The sequence below is a fragment of the Ranitomeya imitator genome, chromosome 2, assembly GCF_032444005.1.
Source record: "Ranitomeya imitator isolate aRanImi1 chromosome 2, aRanImi1.pri, whole genome shotgun sequence".
In the NCBI taxonomy this organism is placed as follows: domain Eukaryota; kingdom Metazoa; phylum Chordata; class Amphibia; order Anura; family Dendrobatidae; genus Ranitomeya; species Ranitomeya imitator.
The window spans coordinates 450,688,034-450,715,994 of record NC_091283.1 but is presented as its reverse complement, the minus strand read 5'-3'; the positions used below and the strand labels follow the sequence as shown (position 1 = coordinate 450,715,994).

Here is a 27,961-nt window from a genome sequence, read left to right as displayed (position 1 = left end):
GTACACAGTATATAACAAAGTACACAGTATACAGCACAATATATAGCACAGCACACAGTATACAGCACAGTACACAATATATAGCACAGTACACGGTATATAGCACAGTATACAGCATAGTACAGTATATAACACAGTACACAGCACAGTATATAGCAAAGCACACAGTATACAGCACAGTACACAGCACATTTCACAGTATATAGTACAGCACACAGTATACAGCATAGTATATAGCACAGTACACAGTATACAGCACAGTATATTGTACAGTACACAGTACATTTCACAGTATATAGCACAGCACACAGTATACAGCATAGTATATAGCACAGTACACAGAATACAGCACAGTACACATATATACGCTACACTCGGGCAGTGACTGACGTGGAGCCGCAGCGCTGAGTTCGGAAGTGAATGGGGGCGGGACGCATGCGCAGTGCAGCTCTGGCTGTGTCTCTGTCCCCGGGTCCCTCCCGTGTGTGTCCCGGTCCCCGGTCCCTCCCTCCCTCCTTCCCTCCCGGTACCGGCTCCATCCCCCCCACCCCCAGCCAGGCGGATGTGCTTCAGGAAGCGACCGGGCTCCGGTGCTGCCCAGATTGTAAGTAGCAGCTGCCCAGCGGATGGGAGATCAGAGCATGGGGCTCCGGGAGGGGGTCCCCGAATCCTTCCCGCAGCCCGCACCGGCATACGGGTCACCGAGTGCGGGGGATTCTCGACCAGGGTGAAGGAGATGTAACTGTGCTCCCACTGACCATCCAGACTTACACTAAACCTCCTTCCCCTGCATCCTAAAACTACCCCCATTCCGGGCACAGAGACATTACTGCTCTGTACACCCAGCCTTGCATACACTGTGCCCCCAAACTACCCCCACACCGGGCACAGAGACATTACTGCTCTGTACACCCAGCCTTACATACACTGTGCCCCCAAACTACCCCCACACCGGGCACAGAGACATTACTGCTCTGTACACCCAGCCTTACATACACTGTGCCCCCAAACTACCCCCACACCGGGCACAGAGACATTACTGCTCTGTACACCCAGCCTTACATACTGTGCCCCCAAACTACCCCCACACCGGGCACAGAGACATTACTGCTCTGTACACCCAGCCTTGCATACACTGTGCCCCCAAACTACCCCCATTCCGGGCACAGAGACATTACTGCTCTGTACACCCAGCCTTACATACACTGTGCCCCCAAACTACCCCCACACCGGGCACAGAGACATTACTGCTCTGTACACCCAGCCTTACATACACTGTGCCCCCAAACTACCCCCACACCGGGCACAGAGACATTACTGCTCTGTACACCCAGCCTTACATACTGTGCCCCCAAACTACCCCCACACCGGGCACAGAGACATTACTGCTCTGTACACCCAGCCTTGCATACACTGTGCCCCCAAACTACCCCCATTCCGGGCACAGAGACATTACTGCTCTATACACCCAGCCTTGCATACACTGTGCCCCCAAACTACCCCCATTCCGGGCACAGAGACATTACTGCTCTGTACACCCAGCCTTGCATACACTGTGCCCCCAAACTACCCCCACACCGGGCACAGAGACATTACTGCTCTGTACACCCAGCCTTACATACACTGTGCCCCCAAACTACCCCCACACCGGGCACAGAGACATTACTGCTCTGTACACCCAGCCTTACATACACTGTGCCCCCAAACTACCTCCATACCGGGCACAGAGACATTACTGCTCTGTACACCCAGCCTTACATACACTGTGCCACCAAACTACCCCCATTCCGGGCACAGAGACATTACTGCTCTGTACACCCAGCCTTGCATACACTGTGCCCCCAAACTACCCCCACACCGGGCACAGAGACATTACTGCTCTGTACACCCAGCCTTACATACACTGTGCCCCCAAACTACCCCCACACCGGGCACAGAGACATTACTGCTCTGTACACCCAGCCTTACATACACTGTGCCCCCAAACTACCCCCATTCCGGGCACAGAGACATTACTGCTCTGTACACCCAGCCTTGCATACACTGTGCCCCCAAACTACCCCCACACCGGGCACAGAGACATTACTGCTCTGTACACCCAGCCTTACATACACTGTGCCCCCAAACTACCCCCACACCGGGCACAGAGACATTACTGCTCTGTACACCCAGCCTTACATACTGTGCCCCCAAACTACCCCCACACCGGGCACAGAGACATTACTGCTCTGTACACCCAGCCTTACATACACTGTGCCCCCAAACTACCCCCATACCGGGCACAGAGACATTACTACTCTGTACACCCAGCCTTACATACACTGTGCCCCCAAACTACCCCCATTCCGGGCACAGAGACATTACTGCTCTGTACACCCAGCCTTACATACACTGTGCCCCCAAACTATCCCCATTCCGGGCACAGAGACATTACTGCTCTGTACACCCAGCCTTACATACTGTGCCCCCAAACTACCCCCACACCGGGCACAGAGACATTACTGCTCTGTACACCCAGCCTTACATACACTGTGCCCCCAAACTACCCCCACACCGGGCACAGAGACATTACTGCTCTGTACACCCAGCCTTACATACACTGTGCCCCCAAACTACCTCCATACCGGGCACAGAGACATTACTGCTCTGTACACCCAGCCTTACATACACTGTGCCCCCAAACTACCCCCATTCCGGGCACAGAGACATTACTGCTCTGTACACCCAGCCTTACATACTGTGCCCCCAAACTACCCCCACACCGGGCACAGAGACATTACTGCTCTGTACACCCAGCCTTGCATACACTGTGCCCCCAAACTACCCCCATTCCGGGCACAGAGACATTACTGCTCTGTACACCCAGCCTTACATACACTGTGCCCCCAAACTACCCCCACACCGGGCACAGAGACATTACTGCTCTGTACACCCAGCCTTACATACACTGTGCCCCCAAACTACCCCCACACCGGGCACAGAGACATTACTGCTCTGTACACCCAGCCTTACATACTGTGCCCCCAAACTACCCCCACACCGGGCACAGAGACATTACTGCTCTGTACACCCAGCCTTGCATACACTGTGCCCCCAAACTACCCCCATTCCGGGCACAGAGACATTACTGCTCTATACACCCAGCCTTGCATACACTGTGCCCCCAAACTACCCCCATTCCGGGCACAGAGACATTACTGCTCTGTACACCCAGCCTTGCATACACTGTGCCCCCAAACTACCCCCACACCGGGCACAGAGACATTACTGCTCTGTACACCCAGCCTTACATACACTGTGCCCCCAAACTACCCCCACACCGGGCACAGAGACATTACTGCTCTGTACACCCAGCCTTACATACACTGTGCCCCCAAACTACCTCCATACCGGGCACAGAGACATTACTGCTCTGTACACCCAGCCTTACATACACTGTGCCACCAAACTACCCCCATTCCGGGCACAGAGACATTACTGCTCTGTACACCCAGCCTTGCATACACTGTGCCCCCAAACTACCCCCACACCGGGCACAGAGACATTACTGCTCTGTACACCCAGCCTTACATACACTGTGCCCCCAAACTACCCCCACACCGGGCACAGAGACATTACTGCTCTGTACACCCAGCCTTACATACACTGTGCCCCCAAACTACCCCCATTCCGGGCACAGAGACATTACTGCTCTGTACACCCAGCCTTGCATACACTGTGCCCCCAAACTACCCCCACACCGGGCACAGAGACATTACTGCTCTGTACACCCAGCCTTACATACACTGTGCCCCCAAACTACCCCCACACCGGGCACAGAGACATTACTGCTCTGTACACCCAGCCTTACATACTGTGCCCCCAAACTACCCCCACACCGGGCACAGAGACATTACTGCTCTGTACACCCAGCCTTACATACACTGTGCCCCCAAACTACCCCCATACCGGGCACAGAGACATTACTACTCTGTACACCCAGCCTTACATACACTGTGCCCCCAAACTACCCCCATTCCGGGCACAGAGACATTACTGCTCTGTACACCCAGCCTTACATACACTGTGCCCCCAAACTATCCCCATTCCGGGCACAGAGACATTACTGCTCTGTACACCCAGCCTTACATACTGTGCCCCCAAACTACCCCCACACCGGGCACAGAGACATTACTGCTCTGTACACCCAGCCTTACATACACTGTGCCCCCAAACTACCCCCACACCGGGCACAGAGACATTACTGCTCTGTACACCCAGCCTTACATACACTGTGCCCCCAAACTACCTCCATACCGGGCACAGAGACATTACTGCTCTGTACACCCAGCCTTACATACACTGTGCCCCCAAACTACCCCCATTCCGGGCACAGAGACATTACTGCTCTGTACACCCAGCCTTACATACACTGTGCCCCCAAACTACCTCCATACCGGGCACAGAGACATTACTGCTCTGTACACCCAGCCTTACATACACTGTGCCCCCAAACTACCCCCATACCGGGCACAGAGACATTACTGCTCTGTACACCCAGCCTTACATACACTGTGCCCCCAAACTACCCCCATTGCGGGCACAGAGACATTACTGCTCTGTACACCCAGCCTTACATACACTGTGCCCCCAAACTACCCCCATTCCGGGCACAGAGACATTACTGCTCTGTACACCCAGCCTTACATACACTGTGCCCCCAAACTACCCCCATTCCGGGCACAGAGACATTACTGCTCTGTAAACCCAGCCTTACATACACTGTGCCCCCAAACTACCCCCATACCGGGCACAGAGACATTACTGCTCTGTACACCCAGCCTTACATACACTGTGCCCAAACTACCCCCATACCGGGCACAGAGACATTACTGCTCTGTACACCCAGCCTTACATACACACATAACCCCAAAATGTGCACATAAGAGAGCTGACTACCCTGCCTACTTTTTTTTTATCCTAACAGGACCCTAGCAACCCAAATTACACCACACTGGGCCCATGAGAGGCACTACTACCACCCTGTCTGGCCATCTATGCATACACTGTGTCCTCCCTCCTGTGCGCAAATCTACCCCTACACAAGAGAGACTTAACTTCCCTTCATGCCACCTTACCTCACACTGTACCCCCTGTTCCTCTGACTACCCCACACTGGGCATGAGAGAGACCTTAATACCCTGAATGTCGCTTATACACACAATTACCCCCCTTGTGTCCTAAACTTCCCCTGCACTGTCCATATGCCCCAAACTACCCTCACTGTGCGCTAGGCAGACGTTACTACCCTCTGGGTCACTTACACACGTACACTACATCCTGCATGTGAAAATCCCCTCATACGGGGCACTCCAGAGACATTAGTACCTTCCATGTCACTTATACACTGTAGCCCCTGCATCCCAATCTACCCCCCACAATACTCAGCGGGTTTTACTACCTTCAGTGCTACTTATACCTACACAGTACCCCTGGTGCCCCAAACTACGCCCTAACTGCTCACAGGAGGCATCCCTTCTACCTACATAATCCCCCGCACACAGGGCACAGGTAATACACTAATACAATCTGTGCCCACCACTAAGCCTACCCACTGGCATAATGCCAGGCATTGGTACTGGGCCTGCCATCCTGTACCTTGCACCCTCTGTATTACCACTCCAGGCACGAGAGACGCCATGCCACTTACCTATCCCTGTACTACAGCTTCCTACGACCCCCACACCAGGCCTGGAGGCGTCTCTACCCCTCTCCCACCGAAGTACTCTCAGAACAGTCATTACCTCCTACCCTTCCCCTACATGCCATAAATTCTCCGGAGTCTTGTCCATGCCAACCTATATTCCAGTCCAAAAATTCACCTACTAGATCCAAACTGCACCCTAACATACCCCCAAAACTACTTTTGCGGATCACCATAGTGACTTGGTGGTTTTTATCTCAGTCCTGGTAGACCCCTAAGTTATGCAGTGTTCTTCGTGGTATGTGGCTGGAATGGGGTGTAAAGATTTGGAGACCTCCATCATCATCACTACCAGCCAATCATAAATTACTAGCCCCCAGGACCTCTATAACCCCTTCCCATCAGATCCTGGCCCCGTGTACAGGGACTTGCAGTTTGTAGTGGGGGGGCATCTCATGTTACATAGTAACATAGTTAGTAAGGCCGAAAAAAGACATTTGTCCATCCAGTTCAGCCTATATTCCATCATAATAAATCCCCAGATCTACGTCCTTCTACAGAACCTAATTGTATGATACAATATTGTTCTGCTCCAGGAAGACATCCAGGCCTCTCTTGAACCCCTCGACTGAGTTCGCCATCACCACCTCCTCAGGCAAGCAATTCCAGATTCTCACTGCCCTAACAGTAAAGAATCCTCTTCTATGTTGGTGGAAAAACCTTCTCTCCTCCAGACGCAAAGAATGCCCCCTTGTGCCCGTCACCTTCCTTGGTATAAACAGATCCTCAGCGAGATATTTGTATTGTCCCCTTATATACTTATACATGGTTATTAGATCGCCCCTCAGTCGTCTTTTTTCTAGACTAAATAATCCTAATTTTGCTAATCTATCTGGGTATTGTAGTTCTCCCATCCCCTTTATTAATTTTGTTGCCCTCCTTTGTACTCTCTCTAGTTCCATTATATCCTTCCTGAGCACCGGTGCCCAAAACTGGACACAGTACTCCATGTGCGGTCTAACTAGGGATTTGTACAGAGGCAGTATAATGCTCTCATCATGTGTATCCAGACCTCTTTTAATGCACCCCATGATCCTGTTTGCCTTGGCAGCTGCTGCCTGGCACTGGCTGCTCCAGGTAAGTTTATCATTAACTAGGATCCCCAAGTCCTTCTCCCTGTCAGATTTACCCAGTGGTTTCCCATTCAGTGTGTAATGGTGACATTGATTCCTTCTTCCCATGTGTATAACCTTACATTTATCATTGTTAAACCTCATCTGCCACCTTTCAGCCCAAGTTTCCAACTTATCCAGATCCATCTGTAGCAGAATACTATCTTCTCTTGTATTAACTGCTTTACATAGTTTTGTATCATCTGCAAATATCGATATTTTACTGTGTAAACCTTCTACCAGATCATTAATGAATATGTTGAAGAGAACAGGTCCCAATACTGACCCCTGCGGTACCCCACTGGTCACAGCGACCCAGTTAGAGACTATACCATTTATAACCACCCTCTGCTTTCTATCACTAAGCCAGTTACTAACCCATTTACACACAATTTCCCCCAGACCAAGCATTCTCATTTTGTGTACCAACCTCTTGTGCGGCACGGTATCAAACGCTTTGGAAAAATCGAGATATACCACGTCCAATGACTCACCGTGGTCCAGCCTATAGCTTACCTCTTCATAAAAACTGATTAGATTGGTTTGACAGGAGCGATTTCTCATAAACCCATGCTGATATGGAGTTAAACAGTTATTCTCATTGAGATAATCCAGAATAACATCCCTCAGAAACCCTTCAAATATTTTACCAACAATAGAGGTTAGACTTACTGGCCTATAATTTCCAGGTTCACTTTTAGAGCCCTTTTTGAATATTGGCACCACATTTGCTATGCGCCAATCCTGCGGAACAGACCCTGTCGCTATAGAGTCCCTAAAAATAAGAAATAATGGTTTATCTATTACATTACTTAGTTCTCTTAGTACTCGTGGGTGTATGCCATCCGGACCCGGAGATTTATCTATTTTAATCTTATTTAGCCGGTTTCGCACCTCTTCTTGGGTTAGATTGGTGACCCTTAATATAGGGTTTTCATTGTTTCTTGGGATTTCACCTAGCATTTCATTTTCCACCGTGAATACCGTGGAGAAGAAGGTGTTTAATATGTTAGCTTTTTCCTCGTCATCTACAACCATTCTTTCCTCACTATTTTTTAAGGGGCCTACATTTTCAGTTTTTATTCTTTTACTATTGATATAGTTGAAGAACAGTTTGGGATTAGTTTTACTCTCCTTAGCAATGTGCTTCTCTGTTTCCTTTTTGGCAGCTTTAATTAGTTTTTTAGATAAAGTATTTTTCTCCCTATAGTTTTTTAGAGCTTCAATGGTGCCATCCTGCTTTAGTAGTGCAAATGCTTTCTTTTTACTGTTGGCGCGTATGATGCAATGTATAGGTGTGTGTGGTACATGTACCAGAATGGAGACCATCATTGTGCTCATACATTCATACCGTGATGACCCCCCATGATTTATTTTTTCCTTTTTTTGTTTTCCAGTGTTCAGGGTCCTAAAGCCTCTTGTTTTATTTTCTTACATTCGTCATATAAAATCTAGGGGTTAACCTGGAAGCCTCTATACGTAGTGTCTGAGCTGTGAGGGTCCGATGATGTCCTATGTGGTGCTGTGCCTACATGTGAGTGTAGTGCCCACCTATGGGCAGCGCGGGCAGTTTTAGTGCACGTCCATGTGCGCAGGTGGGGGAGGCTGTAGTGCAGCGGCCGGCACATCTGTAATATCGGGTGAAGCAGTTAATTGTCCCGGTGCCTTGTTGTGTATACAGCGCCGTGTTGTGCAGGAGGCGAAGTGTTGGACCTCGCAGTGTTTTGGGTTGAAACTTAATAAGTAGCAACTTATGGAAATCTCCAATCGGCGCCAATAGGGTTTTATCCAAATTGAAAATCAGTAAATAGCTGCCGTATGTCAATAGTATCCCAGGATCTGATAAATGCCTGAAAGTTCCCTTTTAGGAATAATATTTGACCCCTTTGCACTATTACTAATTGAGCACATTTATTGTTCAGGTATAAACACGGTTCTCCATAGGGACCAAAGACAAGAAGAGTGCGGCCCTTTGCTCCATGTTATAATGTCCTCCATACTCTGCCGCTCCTTTCTATAAAAATGGAGAAACGTCCTAGATGCACTGACAACTCAGACCATACAATCTAGAATCAGCACCCCCTACTGGTAATACATGAAAGCACTTTTGATTTATGGATCTGTTCTATAGAAGTGCGATTGCTTGGGACCTAGTAGCAGGTAGGGTAGGCCTTCTATTTTTGGTGTTTGGGGTCAAACCCATTGACTTAGGTAGGATCTGATGTTCAAGTGGCCTTCAGGGTCTGGACCCTAAAGTCCTGTGGTCATTTCAGTATTTGGGCCCGAGAATCAGGGATGTGGAGCCGGTAAGCCAAACCTCCGACTTCTTAATTTCCCTTTGTCCTGGCCCCACAGCACCAGTCACTATTGAACATGTACATAAAGTGCAGCACAGCTTAATCTCCACAGCACTGGTCAATACTGAGCATGTGCATAAAGTGCAGCACAGATTCATCTCCACAGCACTGGTCACTACTGAGCATGTACATAAAGTGCAGCACAGATTCATCTCCACAGCACTGGTCACTACTGAGCATGTACATAAAGTGCAGCACAGATACATCTCCACAGCACTGGTCACTACTGAGCATGAACATAAAGTGTAGCACAGATTCATCTCCACAGCACTGGTCACTACTGAGCATGTACATAAAGTGCAGCACAGATTCATCTCCACAGCACCGGTCACTACTGAGCATGTACATAAAGTGCAGCACAGATTCATCTCCACAGCACTGGTCACTACTGAGCATGTACATAAAGTGCAGCACAGATTCATCTTCACAGCACCGGTCACTACTGAGCATGTACATAAAGTGCAGCACAGATACATCTCCACAGCACTGGTCACTACTGAGCATGTACATAAAGTTTAGCACAGATACATCTCCACAGCATCGGTCACTACTGAGCATGTACATAAAGTGCAGCACAGATTCATCTCCACAGCACTGGTCACTACTGAGCATGTACATAAAGTGCAGCACAGATTCATCTTCACAGCACTGGCCACTACTGAGCATGGACATAAAGTGCAGCACAGATTCATCTCCACTAAAAGCCGAGGTCCTTAGATCAAGAACACATTTATAGGACATTTCATAACTTTCCCAAATTCTTATGAAAACACTTACAGCACATCCTGCATTGTACTACCGTGCCCAATGTATTTTATATTTCAGGAGTTAGTCCATTTTGTACCGTTTCCACCAAAATGGACTCCAACTTCTCAGCTCTGCCAAGAATTATGTGACCTTTCAATGTCTGGGTCCGAGAATCGCTTGGCCTTCAGGGTCTGGGCCCTAGAATCCTAGAATCACATGGCCCTTCGGGGTCTGGGTGTGAGAATTATGTGGCCCTTTGGGTTCTGGGGACAAGAATTGCATGGCCCTTTGGGGTCTGGGCCTGAGAATCATGTGGCCCTTTGGTGTTTGGGCCCGAGCATCGCATGGCCTTTTGGGTTCTGGACCCAAGAATTGTATGGTTCTTTGGGGTCTAGGACCTAGAATCATGGCACCTTTCTGAACCTTGGCCTGAGATTAATTTTGCCCTTTAGTGTCTGAGCTGGAAACTCTAATGGCCTACTAGGTCTGGGCCTGAGTCTGTAATAGACAGAAAGGTTGGCCGTCCTTTTCTGGTACTCACGCGCTGATGTGTTAATGTAAATGACATATGATAATTGCACACTCTTATGTGCTCTGCTTTTACTGGACAACCCCTTAACTAAACCACGAGCGCCAACCAGACCTCACTCATCGCAGCCTTGGAAAGATCTTGGTGGTACATAAAGCAATATATTTCCTGCAAACTTGTCAGGCGGTGGCTTTGGGCACAGGGGTCCTAGGTGGTAACTCTGTACCCACATGACAGACTATGGGTGAGGGAGTTGCACTTTCGTGGTCTGTTCTCTGGAAGTTTCCTGTTTCTTGCCTCTACATTAGGTGCTCAGTCGAGTGGAGTGTTAACTCTCTCAGAACCTTATCTGTCTTGATTGGCAAAGATCGTCAGGCTCACAGGTGGCTTAGGATGGTCCTGCATGTGACCACCAGGCACTTCATGGTGAAGCCAGCACACTCACAGGACGCCCTGAGGAGCACGCTGACAATCGAGGTTTTGGGGTCTGGCTTTTTTTTTTTTTTTTTTTTTTTTTGAAAGTTCCTGTAATGGGGGCCGTTATTGGTTATCACTCAGGATCTGCTGGATATGAATAAATCTATTTTAGACTTCAGAGTTTAGCATGGAAACAATACTTTGTGCTGCTGAGAAAGTCGTCATTTTTACGACATGAGAGGGAAGATATTTCTCGCCCATCATGGGGAACTGCCGGAATGTAAGAGGATCAAAAGGCAATATTCGCACATTATATAAACCATATAAAGGGCCATTGAGAACTGTCTACTCATCCCTCCACCGATAAATAGATTTTAATTTCACCCTTTAAAATAGATGGCTGTGCATCCCGAGGCGACTTCCTGTCTGATGTTATCCGTTACGTTAGGCGGAGGGTTTCTGGGTGTATTGTGTGATACGGTTTATTACAGGGATCTACTAGTATTAGATTAGTAGCCCAGTCCCTGTATAATATTGGGGTCTGCAGCTCTCTAATATTCTTCATATATCAGTTGGTCACTGTTTTTAAGATCTCTGCTTGCTGTCAATGAAGACTGTCAAACTAAAGAGCATGGTCCTATGAGGATGGGCTTAGGCACACACAATTTCACCCCTTTTAATCTGCACATAAGGCTGCATTCACACCCCCGTATTGTGGGTCTGAGTGCCGTCCATGGAAAAACGGACAGCACTCGGATTAATCTTGTGTAATTGGGCTGTTCCGATATTACGCAGACAAAATATCAGCGGGAAAAAATCTTGGCATGTGTCTTCCCTCCCATATTTTGGATGAGACTCGCCTATACAAGTCTGAGTCCGCAAAAAAATCGGATCCCATTCGAACCACCATATGGCCTCGGATGTTTCCGGATGCACCGCCATTATTAACATAGGAAACTGAATTTGATCTTTTAAATGTTTTTTCTCTGCTGATGGATGTGATACCGGTGACCGAACAGAGGGAAATTCTCCATTGTTTTACTACATGAAAATTGGATGATTTTTTTTTCCCTATTGACTTGTGTGGCCTTAGTGTAAGGGCTCACTCCGACGTCCATTTTTTGTGTTTTTGACGGATAGCACTTGTACCTGTAGTAGTCTATGGGGCTGTTCTTCACATGTTCCTCGGACCTTGTGGTCCACAAAAAAGCTAAGGGCTCACTCCGACGTCCTTTTTTTTTCGTGTTTTTGAGTGATAGCACTCGTACCTGTAGTAGTCTATGGGGCTGTTCTTCACATGTTCCTCAGACCTTGTGGTCCACAAAAAAGCACGGAGCCCTGTCCCCGATGTTGATCCTAGTGTCGAATCCAAATCACCAATGCAAGTCTATGGGGTCCTCGAAAAAATTTGACATTTGGGTGCTGTCTGTGTTTCATGTACATGTTTAATAGGTTTTGTTTTTTTGTTTGCTTCTCTTTCAAGAAAAACTTACGAAACTTTGAATAAACTCTGATGGCAAAAGGTGAATAAAATCACTAGGACTGGACCGGTTTTCTCGTCTGAACGAGCCCTTACTCGGGTGGATTTTGTTTTGGATTTGAAGTAATATCTGTGGATGGATTTGTGACTCACTGACAATCCGATCAGATCTTTTGGATTAAGAAGATGATCCGTATATTGGCTTCACAGTCTGTCCTCACCTTACCCCCAGTTTTGGTGATCTGGCCACTTTTGATGACGTGGTGTTGACGTGTGACCTCTGCTCATCATCACTTGACCCAACGTTCTGGAACCCACCAAAGAATCCTCAGACAAGATGGAGAATTAGGGTTCTAATTGTGGTCCTCTTCCATCATCTTGTGGGGGGTATCGTGGGTTATATATATTTCTGTGAAGGAGGAAGACGAGGACAATAATGGACTGAACAAACCTGAGAAGTTTCAGCAGAACAGGAAACGGTCACTTTGTATTGCGCAGGGAAGGAAGAGGTAGAGGAACTTTCTCAAGAGCTTGCAATTGATCCACAGCTGGATCAGGCTCTGTATTCTACTTACTGTGAAAAAAGGAGGAAACTGCATTGTCTGTGGCGTGAATGTGCGAGGGAGGAAGCGGTCGGGTCTGTGCATTGTTCACGTACCACCGCGCACACAGGACCGTGTTGTGCAGGATTCTTCTCATCCCTTTCTTTGTTCTATCTGCTCCTTGTAAAGCTGAGTGATTAGATATAAATGCTTTATGGGCTGTCACCCAGCTTTCCCAGAGCCCTGCAAGGCAAATCTACCTGATTACGTGCAACCCAGGAGCAGGAGATGCTAAACTGGACAGATTTGGCTTTCAGGGACGTGGTAAAGCAGGTTGAAAACCAATATGACTTGTTACAGTTTCTAACGCAGCTGGTTGTCATCTGCCTCTGTCCCTATGGATGACTGACCGCCTTAGTTGTTTCCCTACCGCAACCATTAGTGGTCAGCAGCAGATACTGCGCCCCAGTCACGGGACAGTCCGCCGGGTGTTTTTGTACATGTTCGCTGTGCACTGGTTTCGCTCTGTAGCGGAAGTTTAGTTGTCAGGAAGTTGCATTCTCACCACAGGATGTCATAATCACTTCTCTTCCACACCCTTAGTGTTCCTATTCTCTCCCATCCCTCAGCCGGGGTGAGAACTGTGGCCGGCAGCAGTCTCTGTGCTCTACTCAATGGGCATCGGAGAACGGGGGCAACAGATGCATCCACTGGGAGAGCAGTCCATGGGATGCAAGGTGGGTGATCGTCATTTTCTTCACAGGATTGAGGGGGCTCCGCATGGTTCATGGACAAATGAGATGGATTTGCATAAGGTGCCACAGACCTAGAATCTAGATGGAGGTCTGCAGGTGGCTTGAGCTAAATAGGACAGTGGTTTCTTGTGTGATACTTTGTGTATGACTTTAAGGCTACATACAGATGTTGAAGTGCTGTGTTTGTTGCATGCAGGGCTGTGGAGTCGGAGTTATCGTCCATTTTGGTGGAGTTGGTATAAAATGGACCAAGTCCGACTTGTAAAATACATAATATATTGGGTACAGTAGTACAATGTCTGTTCTGTTCCTAATCTAAGGGTCTCGGCTTTTAGTTGAGATGAATCTGTACTGCACTTTATGCACATGCTCAGTAGTGACCGATGCTGTGGAGATAAATCTGTGCTGCACTTTATGTACATGCTCAGTATTGCCCAGTGCTGTGGAGATGAATCTGTGCTGCACTTTATGTACATGCTCAGTATTGCCCAGTGCTGTGGAGATTAATCTGTGCTGCACTTTATGCACATGTTCAGTAGTGACTGGTGCTGTGGTGTCGGGAGTCAGAGGTTTGGCTTACTGACTCCACAGCCCTGGTTACATGTGGATGTAGTAGTGCTACATTTGTTACATGGGGATATATCAGTGCTAGGTTTGTCAGTTAATTATGTGGGACTACATTGTATTGCTTTGTAATAACTTATGCACCTATGGGAAAACTGCTGATGATGCAGTGATATCTCAGTATGAGTTGTGCTGGATGTGACAGTTGTGTTGCATCTTACAAATTCAGCTCTACTACTTGTTCGAAAGGTCTTAGCACTACATTGTTTGAGCATTATATTGACTCTGAGTAGCGATACTGCAGTATTTGTATTGTCAGTTTGAGTAAAACGACATAGAACACATCATAAAATAACACTTAGTGCCAAATTACATCTTCAGCCAAGCTGCCCCTGCCCGACTTGACGTTGCTGCCCCTGTTTGACATTCCTGCCCCTGCCCAACTTGACTCAGCTTCTCCTGCCCGACTCCGCTGCACCTGCCCGGCTCCGCTGCACCTGCCCGCCTCGGCTGCACCTGCCCAGCTCGGCTGCAGCTGCCCGCCTCTGTGCCCACCTGCCCGACTCTGCTGCTCCTGCCCGACTCTGCTGCTCCTGCCCGACTCGGCTGCATCTGCCCGACTCGGCTGCACCGGCCCGACTCGGCTGCACAGGCCCGACTCGGCTGCACCGGCCCGACTCGGCTGCACCTGCCCGACTCGGCTGCTCTTGCCCGACTCGGCTGCTCCTGCCCGACTCGGCTGCACCTGCCCGACTCGGCTGCTCCTGCCCGACTCGGCTGCACCTGCCCGACTCGGCTGCACCTGCCCGACTCGGCTGCTCCTGCCCGACTCGGCTGCTCCTGCCCGACTCGGCTGCTCCTGCCCGACTCGGCTGCTCCTGCCCGACTCGGCTGCTCCTGCCCGACTCGGCTGCTCCTGCCCGACACTGCTGCACCTGCCCGACACTGCTGCACTTGCCCAACTCAGTGCTGCTGCACCTGCCCGTCCCGGCTGCACCTACCCAACTCAGCTCTGCTTCATCTGCCAAACCCCACTGTAGTAATACCTTGTAAATTAATCACTACTAGATTTTCGCTAGTGAACTGCTACATAGCCGGTCTCTGGTTCACGAGTCTGCAGGGAGCGCTGGAAATTTGGGGGAAGTTGTCGGCACTGTGTTTTCCAGGGGCTTCCTCTTATCAGCTTGGGATGTTACATTGTCATGTTCCGCCTATGTAGCGCATTTATATCTGCAGTAGTATAGGCGAGGTGAGTTGGCTGTTTGGTTTGGCCATTGAGATCTTGGTACCGCATTCCCACGTCACATCTAATGATTTCATATGGTGTCTCAGCAATTCGGGAATATAGTCACAAATGTTTCCAAATGAGGCGCTGGTCTCCGGTCACACGCGACTTTCTTGCCACGGTGGGAATACGACTACAATCTGGCTGTCGTACAGAAGGGGCACAAATGGTCGTGTGACACGTCACAACTCGGGATGAGGGACTACTGTGAGCTGTGTGACATGATGAGCCCTGACTAACCCAGCTCTGCTTCATCTGGAAGGAAAATAAATCTGATCAGTGAATTATTTCTGCAATTTGTGAACATGGCCCAATTCTCAGACTCCTTCTTGCACTCAGTACCTGAGACCACGCAAGGGATTCCTCTGAGACCACCAATATTACTCCCAACTTCCTTCTGTGCCCCGCGGCCAAACTTTTCCGTCACGGGGTGGGTGCACTTGATACAGCGGCCTCCATAAGACGCCTGTCTGCTTTGGGTGGCGCTGTCCTATCCACCCATGGTGTGCACCCTATAGATGACAGGGCACCTGCCTCTTAAAGTGTTAAATGATGCAAAATTTAGAATAGCAGAAAACATGAAAATGGGTTAACTTTTTTTTTCTGTAAGAGGAAGCTGTGCAAGTTCCTCTTGCTATTAGCGGTCTAGGTTCACAAAGATAAGTTTCCAATCCAGCGTTGGCAGCATGACGGGTAACGCCAGTAGCAGACATGATTTTAAAGGAGGCGACGACCAATCAAATGTGTTTCTGTTGGGTTCTTTTTCGTCCATTTTAAGCAAATGCGTCATCATGTTCCGTGTTCTGGATCTTTTCCCGCATGTATTTTTATTGCAGTTTTTAGTGGAAGATGTAAACGGAGAATAGGACATGTCCTGTCAAATCTGCCAGTTGGCTGTGTTACTTGCAGGTGGCTGAAGAAGTAAGCTCCGCCCCTTTGTCTCCTGACGGTTTCTTAGGAGTTAGGGCTGAGGGGAAGTGCGTCATGTGACTTTTCGCCTGTGAGAAAGATCAGCGAGGGTCGAGGCTTATCTGTCGCCACTTACAAGGAGCTGTCCCATGGGATGCCATGTTTTTATCTGTAATTTTATAGGCATCACTGGGTAACGATTTGACTTGGCAACTTGTGGGTCATGCGGAGCAGCGCTGCACCTTCACACAATGATTTACTGTGATCTTTTGTAAGTTACGTTTGGGTGATTTGCATAGATTAGGTCGCAATTTTCATAGGGGGCGATAAAAAGGCCGATGTTTGTGTGACAGGACAGAAGGTTCCATTAGAAATCGTCTTCCAAGAGGATGAGTAGCCGGTGTATGTGCTGTGGCTCTACGGTAAGGCATCCCTAAGTAGGGGCGGCTGGGGGTCCACAGGTTAGAGGGGCTTCATCATTGCCTCTGCAGTTTCTTTTTTATGCTGGTTGCTGGCCATGATGTCAGGAGAATGGAAAGCTGAAGACTTGGATATTTCTTGGACATCTAGATGGAAAGGCCATGCACAGTTTGGCATCAAGTTCTGGAGTGAACTGGAGGTTGTCTAACATTTTCCGTGAGTGGAGGACGTGTATAGACAAAGGTGTATTGTGCCCAATATCTGGGGATGGGTTTCCAAGAACCTTGTGTCATAGCCCAGAATCCACAAGTTCTGTCATTTATTGTCTCACTAAAGATCACGTCGTACCACAGCAGAGCTCGGGTCCGGGCGGCTCTTATGAGGGGCAGGCTTTCACACAGATAATGTTTATTTCTCTGTTTTAAACCGAAAAATGACACTTGGGGTACAGAACAGTGACACTTGGGGTGCAGGATAATGACAACTGGGGTACATGGACACTGAAACTTGAGGTACAGGACAATGACACTTGGGGTACAGGACAATGACACTGACACTTGGGGTACAGGACAATGACACTGACACTTGGGGTACAGGACAATGACACTTGGGGTACAGGACAATGACACTTGAGGTACAGGATAGTGACACTTGGGGTACAGGACAATGACACTGACACTTGGGGTACAGGACAATGACACTTGGGGTACAGGACAATGACACTTGGGGTACAGGACAATGACACTGACACTTGGGGTACAGGACAATGACACTTGGGGTACAGGATAGTGACACTTGGGGTACAGGACAATGACACTTGAGGTACAGGATAGTGACACTTGGGGTATATGATAATGACACTGACACTTGGGGTACAGGACAGTGACACTGACACTTGGGGTACAGGACACTGACACTTGGGGTACAGGACAGTGACACTGACACTTGGGGTACAGGACAGTGACACTGACACTTGGGGTACAGGACAGTGACACTGACACTTGGGGTACAGGACAGTGACACTGACACTTGGGGTACAGGACAGTGACACTGACACTTGGGGTACAGGACAGTGACACTGACACTTGGGGTACAGGACAGTGACACAGTGACACTTGGGGTACAGGACAGTGACACAGTGACACTTGGTGTACAGGACAGTGACACTTGGGGTACAGGACAATGACACAGTGACACTTGGTGTACAGGACACTGACACTTGGGGTACAGGACAGTGACACTGACACTTGGGGTACAGGACAGTGACACAGTGACACTTGGTGTACAGGACACTGACACTTGGGGTACAGGACAATGACACTGACACTTGGGGTACAGGACAATGACACTGACACTTGGGGTACAGGACAGTGACACTGACACTTGGGGTACAGGACAGTGACACTTGGTGTACAGGACACTGACACTTGGGGTACAGGACAGTGACAGTGACACTTGGGGTACAGGACAGTGACACTTGGGTACAGGACAGTGACACTGACACTTGGGGTACAGGACAGTGACTCTTGGGTACAGGATGACACATTGACATTTGGGGGTACAGAACAGCAGCACTGAAACCTGGGGTTCCGGACAATAGCACTTGAACACATGGGGTACACAGCAATGGTGGGTTTCCAGCTAATATTGATTCTCTCCCTCAGTACACAGGGCCTGACCCCAGCGAGTCTCCCATGTCACGATATGACAGGAAGCAGCCCACCCGGAACCACCGGTCCAATCCCTGCTGCCTCTGCTGGTGTTGCTGCTGCAGCTGTTCCTGGTGAGTGGCGGTGTCGGTGTTGTCGCCTCTTTCCACTTTCTTCTGTGTCTCATATACCCCAGCACTGACTATTAACTCCGTAGTGGCCTTTCTGCCCTCTGTGCCCAGACGTATCTAAGGGATTTTAATTCCTCTTATTTTCTTTCTAGGAATGAAGATCGCAACAGACGCAGGCGATTATCTCGAGACACCAAACTGGAGCCGGTATCTCACTGCGAGGTCTGGTAAGTTGGGCAGAGAAGAGGTTACAGATGGAGAGTCACATAGTGGAGGCCTTCTGAGGAGCAGCACAGAGTATTTCAGAAGAAAACTCTGTGGGGGACAGTGAAAGTGAGGACAGGCCATTGTCACCAGAGGGGAAAAGAGGCTGCAGATTTGTAGTGTAAGGAGCGGGGTTCTCAGGCAGCACAGAGTATTTAAGCTTGAGCCTATAGGGTAATTGAGGTTGGGTGACTACTGATGACTGATGATTTGTCTCAAATGTCCTCATTTTATAGCTCAAAACCGTCCTCAGAAGAGGTGCACAGCTGGGGTCATTCATTCGAGAAGCTGATGAAAAACCCGGCCGGTCGCAACGTGTTCCGGGAGTTTCTCCGCACAGAGTACAGTGAGGAGAACATGCTGTTCTGGCTGGCGTGTGAGGAGCTGAAGAAGGACAACAGTAAGCACAGCACCGAGGAGAAGGCACGCACCATCTACGAGGATTATATCTCCATCCTGTCACCAAAAGAGGTACCAGCTCTCACTAAAAGCAAGCTCCATGGACTGATCATTCACAACCAAAGCTGCACTCAGGCTGACAGAATCCAAAGTGCAGCCAGTGGTACCTAGACTGCAGCTCTGGATGTGACTGGAGTATAACACATTATGTAATCCAGGTCAATGCAAAATAAGGAAAGAAGCAAATGTGAACGAACATTACATGAGAATTGAAAAGGGTTTGTCCCCTTTTTTGTAGCCAAAAGTAGCTTCATACTTAAGGGGGTATTCCCATCTCCAAGATCCTATCTCAATATGTAATAGGTGTAATAATAACAATATTAGCAAATACCTCCAATTAGAAATGTATAGTTCTTCTGATTAGCTGTGTCCCTTACCCCGTGTACAGGGCATTGCAGTAGCTTAGGTATCCATGGTTATGACCGCTCATATATAGTAGTGACAGTTAGTAGTTAGTGGTCTTTACCATAGATACCTAAGATGCTGCAATGCCCTGCACATGGGGTAAGTGACCTAGCAAATCAGATGAACTATATTACATTTCTTATTAGAGGTATTTGCTAATATTACTATTATTACACCTACTACATATTGAGATAGGATCCTGGAGATGGGAATAAAGTATAATAATAATAATATGCAGTTGTGAAACATTTGCATATTGTGTCTGAATATGGATTTTGCATTCAAATCGCAGACAGAGTACATTGTGTCTTCGGCGTGTGTACGCTCAGGTACTACAGCGACACTACAGAGTTGTTTGGGGACACATCTCTTCTTTCCTATGTTTTTTTTTTTTTTTTTCTCCCTCGTTCCACATTGAGCTGTTTGTTATTCAGGCTCGTGAATCATTACAAAGCCTAGAAAACATCGACCAGTGAAAGGAACAGCTTGTCCTTGGGTCGGCCATAGTCAGATCAATCAGGGGAATGGAATTGGCAGTCTCTTCTGCCCTCTTGTGGCCATTTAACTAACTGCTCATAATTCCCTGGATAGATTGACTGTAACAGGGTGATTTGTGCCTCTTAATTTTTATTTTTTTTTATCTTTTAAGACCTACACATCTTTTAATAAATTATGTTCAGTTTGTTTTATTAATCAATTTTAAAAACACAAAAAAAGAAACATTCCATACGACCAAATATATTCTGATCAAATAAGTCACGCAGGACTTCACAAAACTTGTAATGATAACAATATTCATGCGGAAATATAGACAAGTCGCTCCATATTGCAGCTGCAAAAAAGAAACTAACTGTGAGTTCTTCCATCCTACAAATATTAACCATCTCGGCAAACCATTCTGACATTAGGGGAGTGTGGGTAGTTTTCCCAATGTCTTGGAATGACTGATAGCGCTCCAGTTAAATAAAATCAGAGACTATCTTTCTTTTAAGAACCAATTGAGGAGGGAAAATAGAAAGAAGAGCAATCTTAGAACTCCAAACTCCTACCCGTAACCAAAGAGTAATTTGAAAAAACCTTTTCCCAGAATGGCTTTATTCTACTGCAATCCCACCATATATATGCATCATATTACCTCCAACATGTCATGAACAGATGGAAAAATAGCATGCAATATTGAGGGTTAATGATACAATCTTGTAATAATTTTATAGTTTTTTTTTTTCCTGGGCAGGACAAGCGATTGATAATTTATGTGTAAATAGAAATCCTTTCTCCCACTCTGACTGAGATTTCCCAGGTTCCCGTTTCCATGCCAAATGATAGCCCATTTTCCCCCTGCAATCCTCTCTGAGGTAGCTGTATATAACTGAAATCTCATGTGAGGTATTTTTTATTAAATTAATGTATAAGTTCACAAATACGCTATGTGGTCAATATACAAACCTATACTCGCACTATACAGTGGGGCAAAAAAGTATTTAGTCAGTCAGCAATAGTGCAAGTTCCACCACTTAAAAAGATGAGAGGCGTCTGTAATTTACATCATAGGTAGACCTCAACTATGGGAGACAAACTGAGAAAAAAAAATCCAGAAAATCACATTGTCTGTTTTTTTAACATTTTATTTGCATATTATGGTGGAAAATAAGTATTTGGTCAGAAACAAAATTTCATCTCAATACTTTGTAATATATCCTTTGTTGGCAATGACAGAGGTCAAACGTTTTCTGTAAGTCTTCACAAGGTTGCCGCACACTGTTGTTGGTATGTTGGCCCATTCCTCCATGCAGATCTCCTCTAGAGCAGTGATGTTTTTGGCTTTTCACTTGGCAACACGGACTTTCAACTCCCTCCAAAGGTTTTCTATAGGGTTGAGATCTGGAGACTGGCTAGGCCACTCCAGGACCTTGAAATGCTTCTTACGAAGCCACTCCTTCGTTGCCCTGGCGGTGTGCTTTGGATCATTGTCATGTTGAAAGACCCAGCCACGTTTCATCTTCAATGCCCTTGCTGATGGAAGGAGGTTTGCACTCAAAATCTCACGATACATGGTCCCATTCATTCTTTCATGTACCCGGATCAGTCGTCCTGGCCCCTTTGCAGAGAAACAGCCCCAAAGCATGATGTTTCCACCACCATGCTTTACAGTAGGTATGGTGTTTGATGGATGCAACTCAGTATTCTTTTTCCTCCAAACACGACAAGTTGTGTTTCTACCAAACAGTTCCAGTTTGGTTTCATCAGACCATAGGACATTCTCCCAAAACTCCTCTGGATCATCCAAATGCTCTCTAGCAAACTTCAGACGGGCCCGGACATGTACTGGCTTAAGCAGTGGGACACGTCTGGCACTGCAGGATCTGAGTCCATGGTGGCGTAGTGTGTTACTTATGGTAGGCCTTGTTACATTGGTCCCAGCTCTCTGCAGTTCATTCACTAGGTCCCCCCGCGTGGTTCTGGGATTTTTGCTCACCGTTCTTGTGATCATTCTCACCCCACGGGGTGGGATTTTGCGTGGAGCCCCAGATCGAGGGAGATTATCAGTGGTCTTGTATGTCTTCCATTTTCTAATTATTGCTCCCACTGTTGATTTCTTCACTCCAAGCTGGTTGGCTATTGCAGATTCAGTCTTCCCAGCCTGGTGCAGGGCTACAATTTTGTTTCTGGTGTCCTTTGACAGCTCTTTGGTCTTCACCATAGTGGAGTTTGGAGTCAGACTGTTTGAGGGTGTGCACAGGTGTCTTTTTATACTGATAACAAGTTTAAACAGGTGCCATTACTACAGGTAATGAGTGGAGGAAAGAGGAGACTCTTAAAGAAGAAGTTACAGGTCTGTGAGAGCCAGAAATCTTGATTGTTTGTTTCTGACCAAATACTTATTTTCCACCATAATATGCAAATAAAATGTTAAAAAAACAGACAATGTGATTTTCTGGATTTTTTTTTCTCAGTTTGTCTCCCATAGTTGAGGTCTACCTATGATGTAAATTACAGACGCCTCTCATCTTTTTAAGTGGTGGAACTTGCACTATTGCTGACTGACTAAATACTTTTTTGCCCCACTGTACATCTGCACATTGAAATTAAAGAGACATGGACTCCAATATTGCTGTAAAGGTTAAAAACGTAAGGTACTTACCGAATATACTTGAGTATAAGCCGACCCAAGTATAAGCCGAGGCACCTACTTTTGCTACAGAAAACTGGGTAAGCTTATTGACTCGAGTATAAACCAGATATGCATTGTCCCCTCATCCCTGTCCTGTCCCGTTATGTGGCTCCCCCTGTCCTAGTATGTGGCTCCCCCTGTTGTATGCGCATGGCTCGGCTCTCCCGGTCCCGCATGGCTCGGCTCCCCAGGTCCCGCATGGCTCGGCTCTCCCGGTCCCGCATGGCTCGGCTCCCCAGGTCCCGCATGGCTCGGCTCCCCAGGTCCCGCATGGCTCGGCTCCCCAGGTCCCGCATGGCTCGGCTCCCCAGGTCCCGCATGGCTCGGCTCCCCAGGTCCCGCATGGCTCGGCTCCCCAGGTCCCGCATGGCTCGGCTCCCCAGGTCCCGCATGGCTCGGCTCCCCAGGTCCCGCATGGCTCGGCTCCCCAGGTCCCGCATGGCTCGGCTCCCCAGGTCCCGCATGGCTCGGCTCCCCAGGTCCCGCATGGCTCGGCCCGTTATACTCGCCATACTCACCGTCCTCGCACCTGCATCTCCGTTATTCCGGCGCCTCTCCTCTCCTTAGCAGTCACGTGGTACCGCTCATTAAGGTAATGAATATCTGCTCCACGCCTATGGGAGTGGAGATGCATCTATATTCATTACCTTAATAAGTGGTACCACATGATCGCTCAGGAGAGGAGAGGCGCCGGGACAACGGATATGCAGGGACAGAGATGCAGCGACGGAGGGTGAGTATGATCTCTTCTGTTAACCAGCGGCTGCAGCTGTCAATGTGCCACAGCCGACGGCTCCTGTCACCCGCTGCTCCACCGGCTTTTTGGACCTGGACTCGTGTATAAACCGAGGGGGGCATTTTCAGCTCAAAAAATTGTGCCAAATTCCAAAAGTGCAAAAGTCATTCAACCACCTCAAGGTGTACTTAAATATGGATGGCATTTATCAACTTATGCGTGCTACTTGTAATATGTTGCCATGTAGCCCTTGTCTTATGCCGGAGTCACACTACAGCGAGATACGGCCGAGTCTCGCAGGTTAAAAACAAGCTCTGGCACCGGCACTCCGGAGGGAAGCGTGCGGCTCCATGTATTGCTATGCAGCCGCACGCTCCACTCTAGAGTGCCGATGCCAGAGCTTCGTTTTAACCTGCGAGACTTGGCCGTATCTCGCTGTGTGTGTTCCCGGCCTTATACTGATCCTTTGCGTACAAGAACATAACTTCTGTAATACTGCTGTGTACAAGAATGTAGCTACTATATTACTGCTCCTATGTACAAGAATATGACTACTATAATACTGCCTCCTATGCATAAGAATATACTATAATACTGCTCCTATGTACAAGAATATAACTACTATAATATTGCCCCTATGTACAAGAATATAACTACTATAATACTGCTCCTCTGTACAAGAATATAACTACTATAATATTGCTCCTATGTACAAGAATATAACTATCATATATACTCGAGTATAAGCCGAGATTTTCAGCCCGAGTCATGGAAGACGGGGGTCGGCGGGTGAGGGGGAGCGACGCCTGTCAAATACTCACCTGCTCCCGGTGCTCCTGATGTGGTCCCCGCATGTCCCACGTCTTCGGGAGTGGCAGCTTCTTCCCCTGTTCAGCGGTCACTGGTACCGCTCGTTAAAGTTATGAATATGGACTTCACTCCCACAGGGGTGGAGCCGCATATTCATTACTGTAATGAGCAGTGCCACGTGACCGCTCACTACAGGAAGAAGCTGCCGCTCCCGGAGACGTGGGACATGCGGGGACCACATCAGGAACGCCGGGAGCAGGTGAGTATGTCATTCACCTTTCCGCGTTCCACCACCGCCGAGTCTTCCGCGTCCTCTGCAGTGACCGTTCAGGTCTTTTTTTTTTTTTAGTGCAGCAGCATTACATGTGGCACAATGCTATATGGAGCATCTATGGGGCCATAACTGCATGGAGCATTATATGGGGGGGCGGCACGGTGGCACAGTGGTTAGCACTGCAGCCTTGCAGCGCTGGGGTCCTGGGTTCTAATCCCACCCAGGACAACATCTGCAAAGAGTTTGTATGTTCTCTCCGTGTTTGCGTGGGTTTCCTCCGGGCACTCCGGTTTCCTTCCACGTTCCAAAGACATACTGATAGGGATTCTAGATTGTGAGCCCCAGTGATGATAATGTGTGCAAAACTGTAAAGCGCTGCGGAATATGTTAGCGCTATATAAAAATAAAGATTATTATTATCTATGGGGCCATAACTGCATGGAGCATTATATGGAGCATCTATGGGGCCATAACTGCATGGAGCATTATATGGAGCATCTATGGGGACATAACTGCATGGAGCATTATATGGGGCATCTATGGGGCCATAACTGCATGGAGCATTATATGGAGCATCTATCTATGGGGCCATAACTGCATGGAGCATTATATGGGGCCATAACTGCATGGAGCATTATATGGGGCATCTATGGGGCCATAACTGCATGGAGCATTATATGGAGCATCTATCTATGGGGCCATAACTGCATGGAGCATTATATGGGGCCATAACTGCATGGAGCATTATATGGGGCATCTATGGGGCCATAACTGCATGGAGCATTATATGGGCCATCTATGGGGCCATAACTGCATGGAGCATTATATGGAGCATCTATCTATGGGGCCATAACTGCATGGAGCATTATATGGGGCATCTATGGGGCCATAACTGCAAGGAGCATTATATGGGGCATCTATGGGGCCATAACTGCATGGAGCATTATATGGGGCCATAACTGCATGGAGCATTATATGGGGCATCTATGGGGCCATAACTGCATGGAGCATTATATGGGGCATCTATGGGGCCATAACTGCATGGAGCATTATATGGAGCATCTATCTATGGGGCCATAACTGCATGGAGCATTATATGGGGCCATAACTGCATGGAGCATTATATGGGGCATCTATGGGGCCATAACTGCATGGAGCATTATATGGGGCATCTATGGGGCCATAACTGCATGGAGCATTATATTGGGCATCTATGGGGCCATAACTGCATGGAGCATTATATTGGGCATCTATGGGGCCATAAATGCATGGAGCATTATATGGGGCATCTATGGGGCCATAACTGCATGGAGCATTATATGGGGCATCTATGGGGACATAACTGCATGGAGCATTATATGGGGCATCTATGGGGCCATAACTGCATGGAGCATTATATGGGGCATCTATGGGACCATAAAGAACTGCATGGAGCATTATATGGGGCCATAACTGCATGGAGCATTATATGGGGCATCTTATGGGGCCATAAAGAACTGCATGGAGCATTATATGGGGCATATTTGTATATGGAGCATCTTATAGTGCCATAATGAACTGTATGGAGCATTATATGGGGCCTATTTTGTATGGAGCATCTTATGGGGCCATGATGAACTGTATGGAGCATTATATGGGGCTCCTGATTCAATATGGATATTCAAACATACTTACCCTACTGATGTCTCAATTAATTTTACTTTTATTGGTATCTATTTTTATTTTTGACATTTACGGGTAGCTGCTGCATTTTCCACCCTAGACTTATACTCAAGTCAATAAGTTTTCCCAGTTTTTTGTTGCAAAATTAGGGGGGTCGGCTTATACTCGAGTATATACGGTACTATAATACTGCTCCTATGTACAAGAATATAGCTACTATAATGCTGGCCCTATCTACAAGTATGTAAGCACTGTTATACTGCCCTCTGGTGTTCCTGTGTATGCGCTGACTTGCTTTTTTTCGCCCCCTGCAGGTCAGTCTAGATTCTCGGGTTAGAGAAGTGATCAACCGACGGATGCAGGAGCCCTCCTCTCACACGTTTGATGACGCTCAGTTGCAGATTTACACCCTGATGCACAGAGACTCGTACCCACGATTCCTTAATTCGGGCATTTACAAATCCCTCCTGCAGAACATTTCACGCTCCAGTTCGGAGTCGTAGGTTGGAACCGCTCCAGGGGCTGCAGGGACAGATCCAAATGCACATTTTCTAGAAGCTGTTGGGAGCAAGAAGGGGCCAATAACGGGACAGATGGCGCAGGGCCTCTTTCCTCCAGTCACTTTACGAGCTCCATCCTGCCTCAGAATCCGGAACGGCACGAAGCCTCAGCTTCCGCAGCTTGGAGAGCTATGAACGCCGCCTTCACCTCACGCCTCTCCTGACCTCCCACCGCCCCTCTGTCCACTGTAGACTGTGCGCAGGAAGACAAAGGGGTATTAGGTACTGTATGGGGGGAACTTACCTCAGGACTGAAATACTACTGAACTCCCCAGGGGGGTCCTGAGAGGGGTCCCAATATTTCATATTGCCTTTCGTGGTGGATAGGGCTAGGTATGGCAGCTTGGAGGGGTAGTGTGTTTTATGACCTCCCAGCTTTGCAGTTCAGTACTGGAAGGATTAGAGATCGGGAACTGCTCCGGCACCCCCTCCTTGTTCAGTGTCATAATCAGAGGGGGAGGTACGATTTTACTCAACTATTGGGGATTCCTACGAGGTTTGATTTTACATTTCTGAGTGTTGGGGAGTGGGTGTTAGGTTCATCTGGTTGATATTGGGGGAGGGTGGGTAACAGTCTCCTGCTTTGGATACATATGCATTATATTACACATGATACACAATTTGCCAACAACATGCAAGGGGGGAGGGGCGTCTGTTTACAGTGTGGAAACGATGAAGCCCTATTACTTTGCGCAGAGACGTCGTTCGAGGATCGGTACCATAATCTGCCTCCTTATGGAATATTCATTCGTTAATGGGGTTTATATCAGGTTTGGGGAGGGGGTTTTGTCACCTCCCACCCCTCCTGCTTGCCAAAACTTCCTGAAGCTACCAAATACTCCAGCACTCCTCAAGCAGATGTGATGTCACCGTCTAACAGTGTTACTTTTCTTTCAACACCTCCATGGAAATTTTAACAGACTTTTTATAAAAATATATATATATGTGCAAATATATATATTATATCTATATAACATGA

General features: G+C 47.9%; 1 protein-coding gene across 3 annotated transcripts; it reads left to right on the top strand.

Annotated features, from left to right (window-relative positions):
• Nucleotides 1–447: 447 nt before the first annotated feature.
• On the top strand, nucleotides 448–27,961 carry RGS19 (regulator of G protein signaling 19). 3 transcript variants are annotated; one of them, XM_069751100.1, is made up of 5 exons: nucleotides 448–604; nucleotides 18,525–18,643; nucleotides 18,793–18,867; nucleotides 19,141–19,375; nucleotides 26,737–27,961. In XM_069751100.1, the coding sequence occupies exons 1-5, from the start codon at nucleotides 563–565 to the stop codon at nucleotides 26,923–26,925; spliced, it is 660 nt and encodes a 219-aa protein (XP_069607201.1). In that variant the 5' UTR covers nucleotides 448–562; the 3' UTR covers nucleotides 26,926–27,961. The 3 variants fall into 3 exon arrangements, with proteins under 3 accessions (XP_069607201.1, XP_069607202.1, XP_069607200.1); XM_069751101.1 differs by lacking the exon at nucleotides 448–604 and adding an exon at nucleotides 12,799–12,894 and having other exon boundaries at nucleotides 26,737–27,067; XM_069751099.1 differs by lacking the exon at nucleotides 448–604 and adding an exon at nucleotides 13,513–13,664.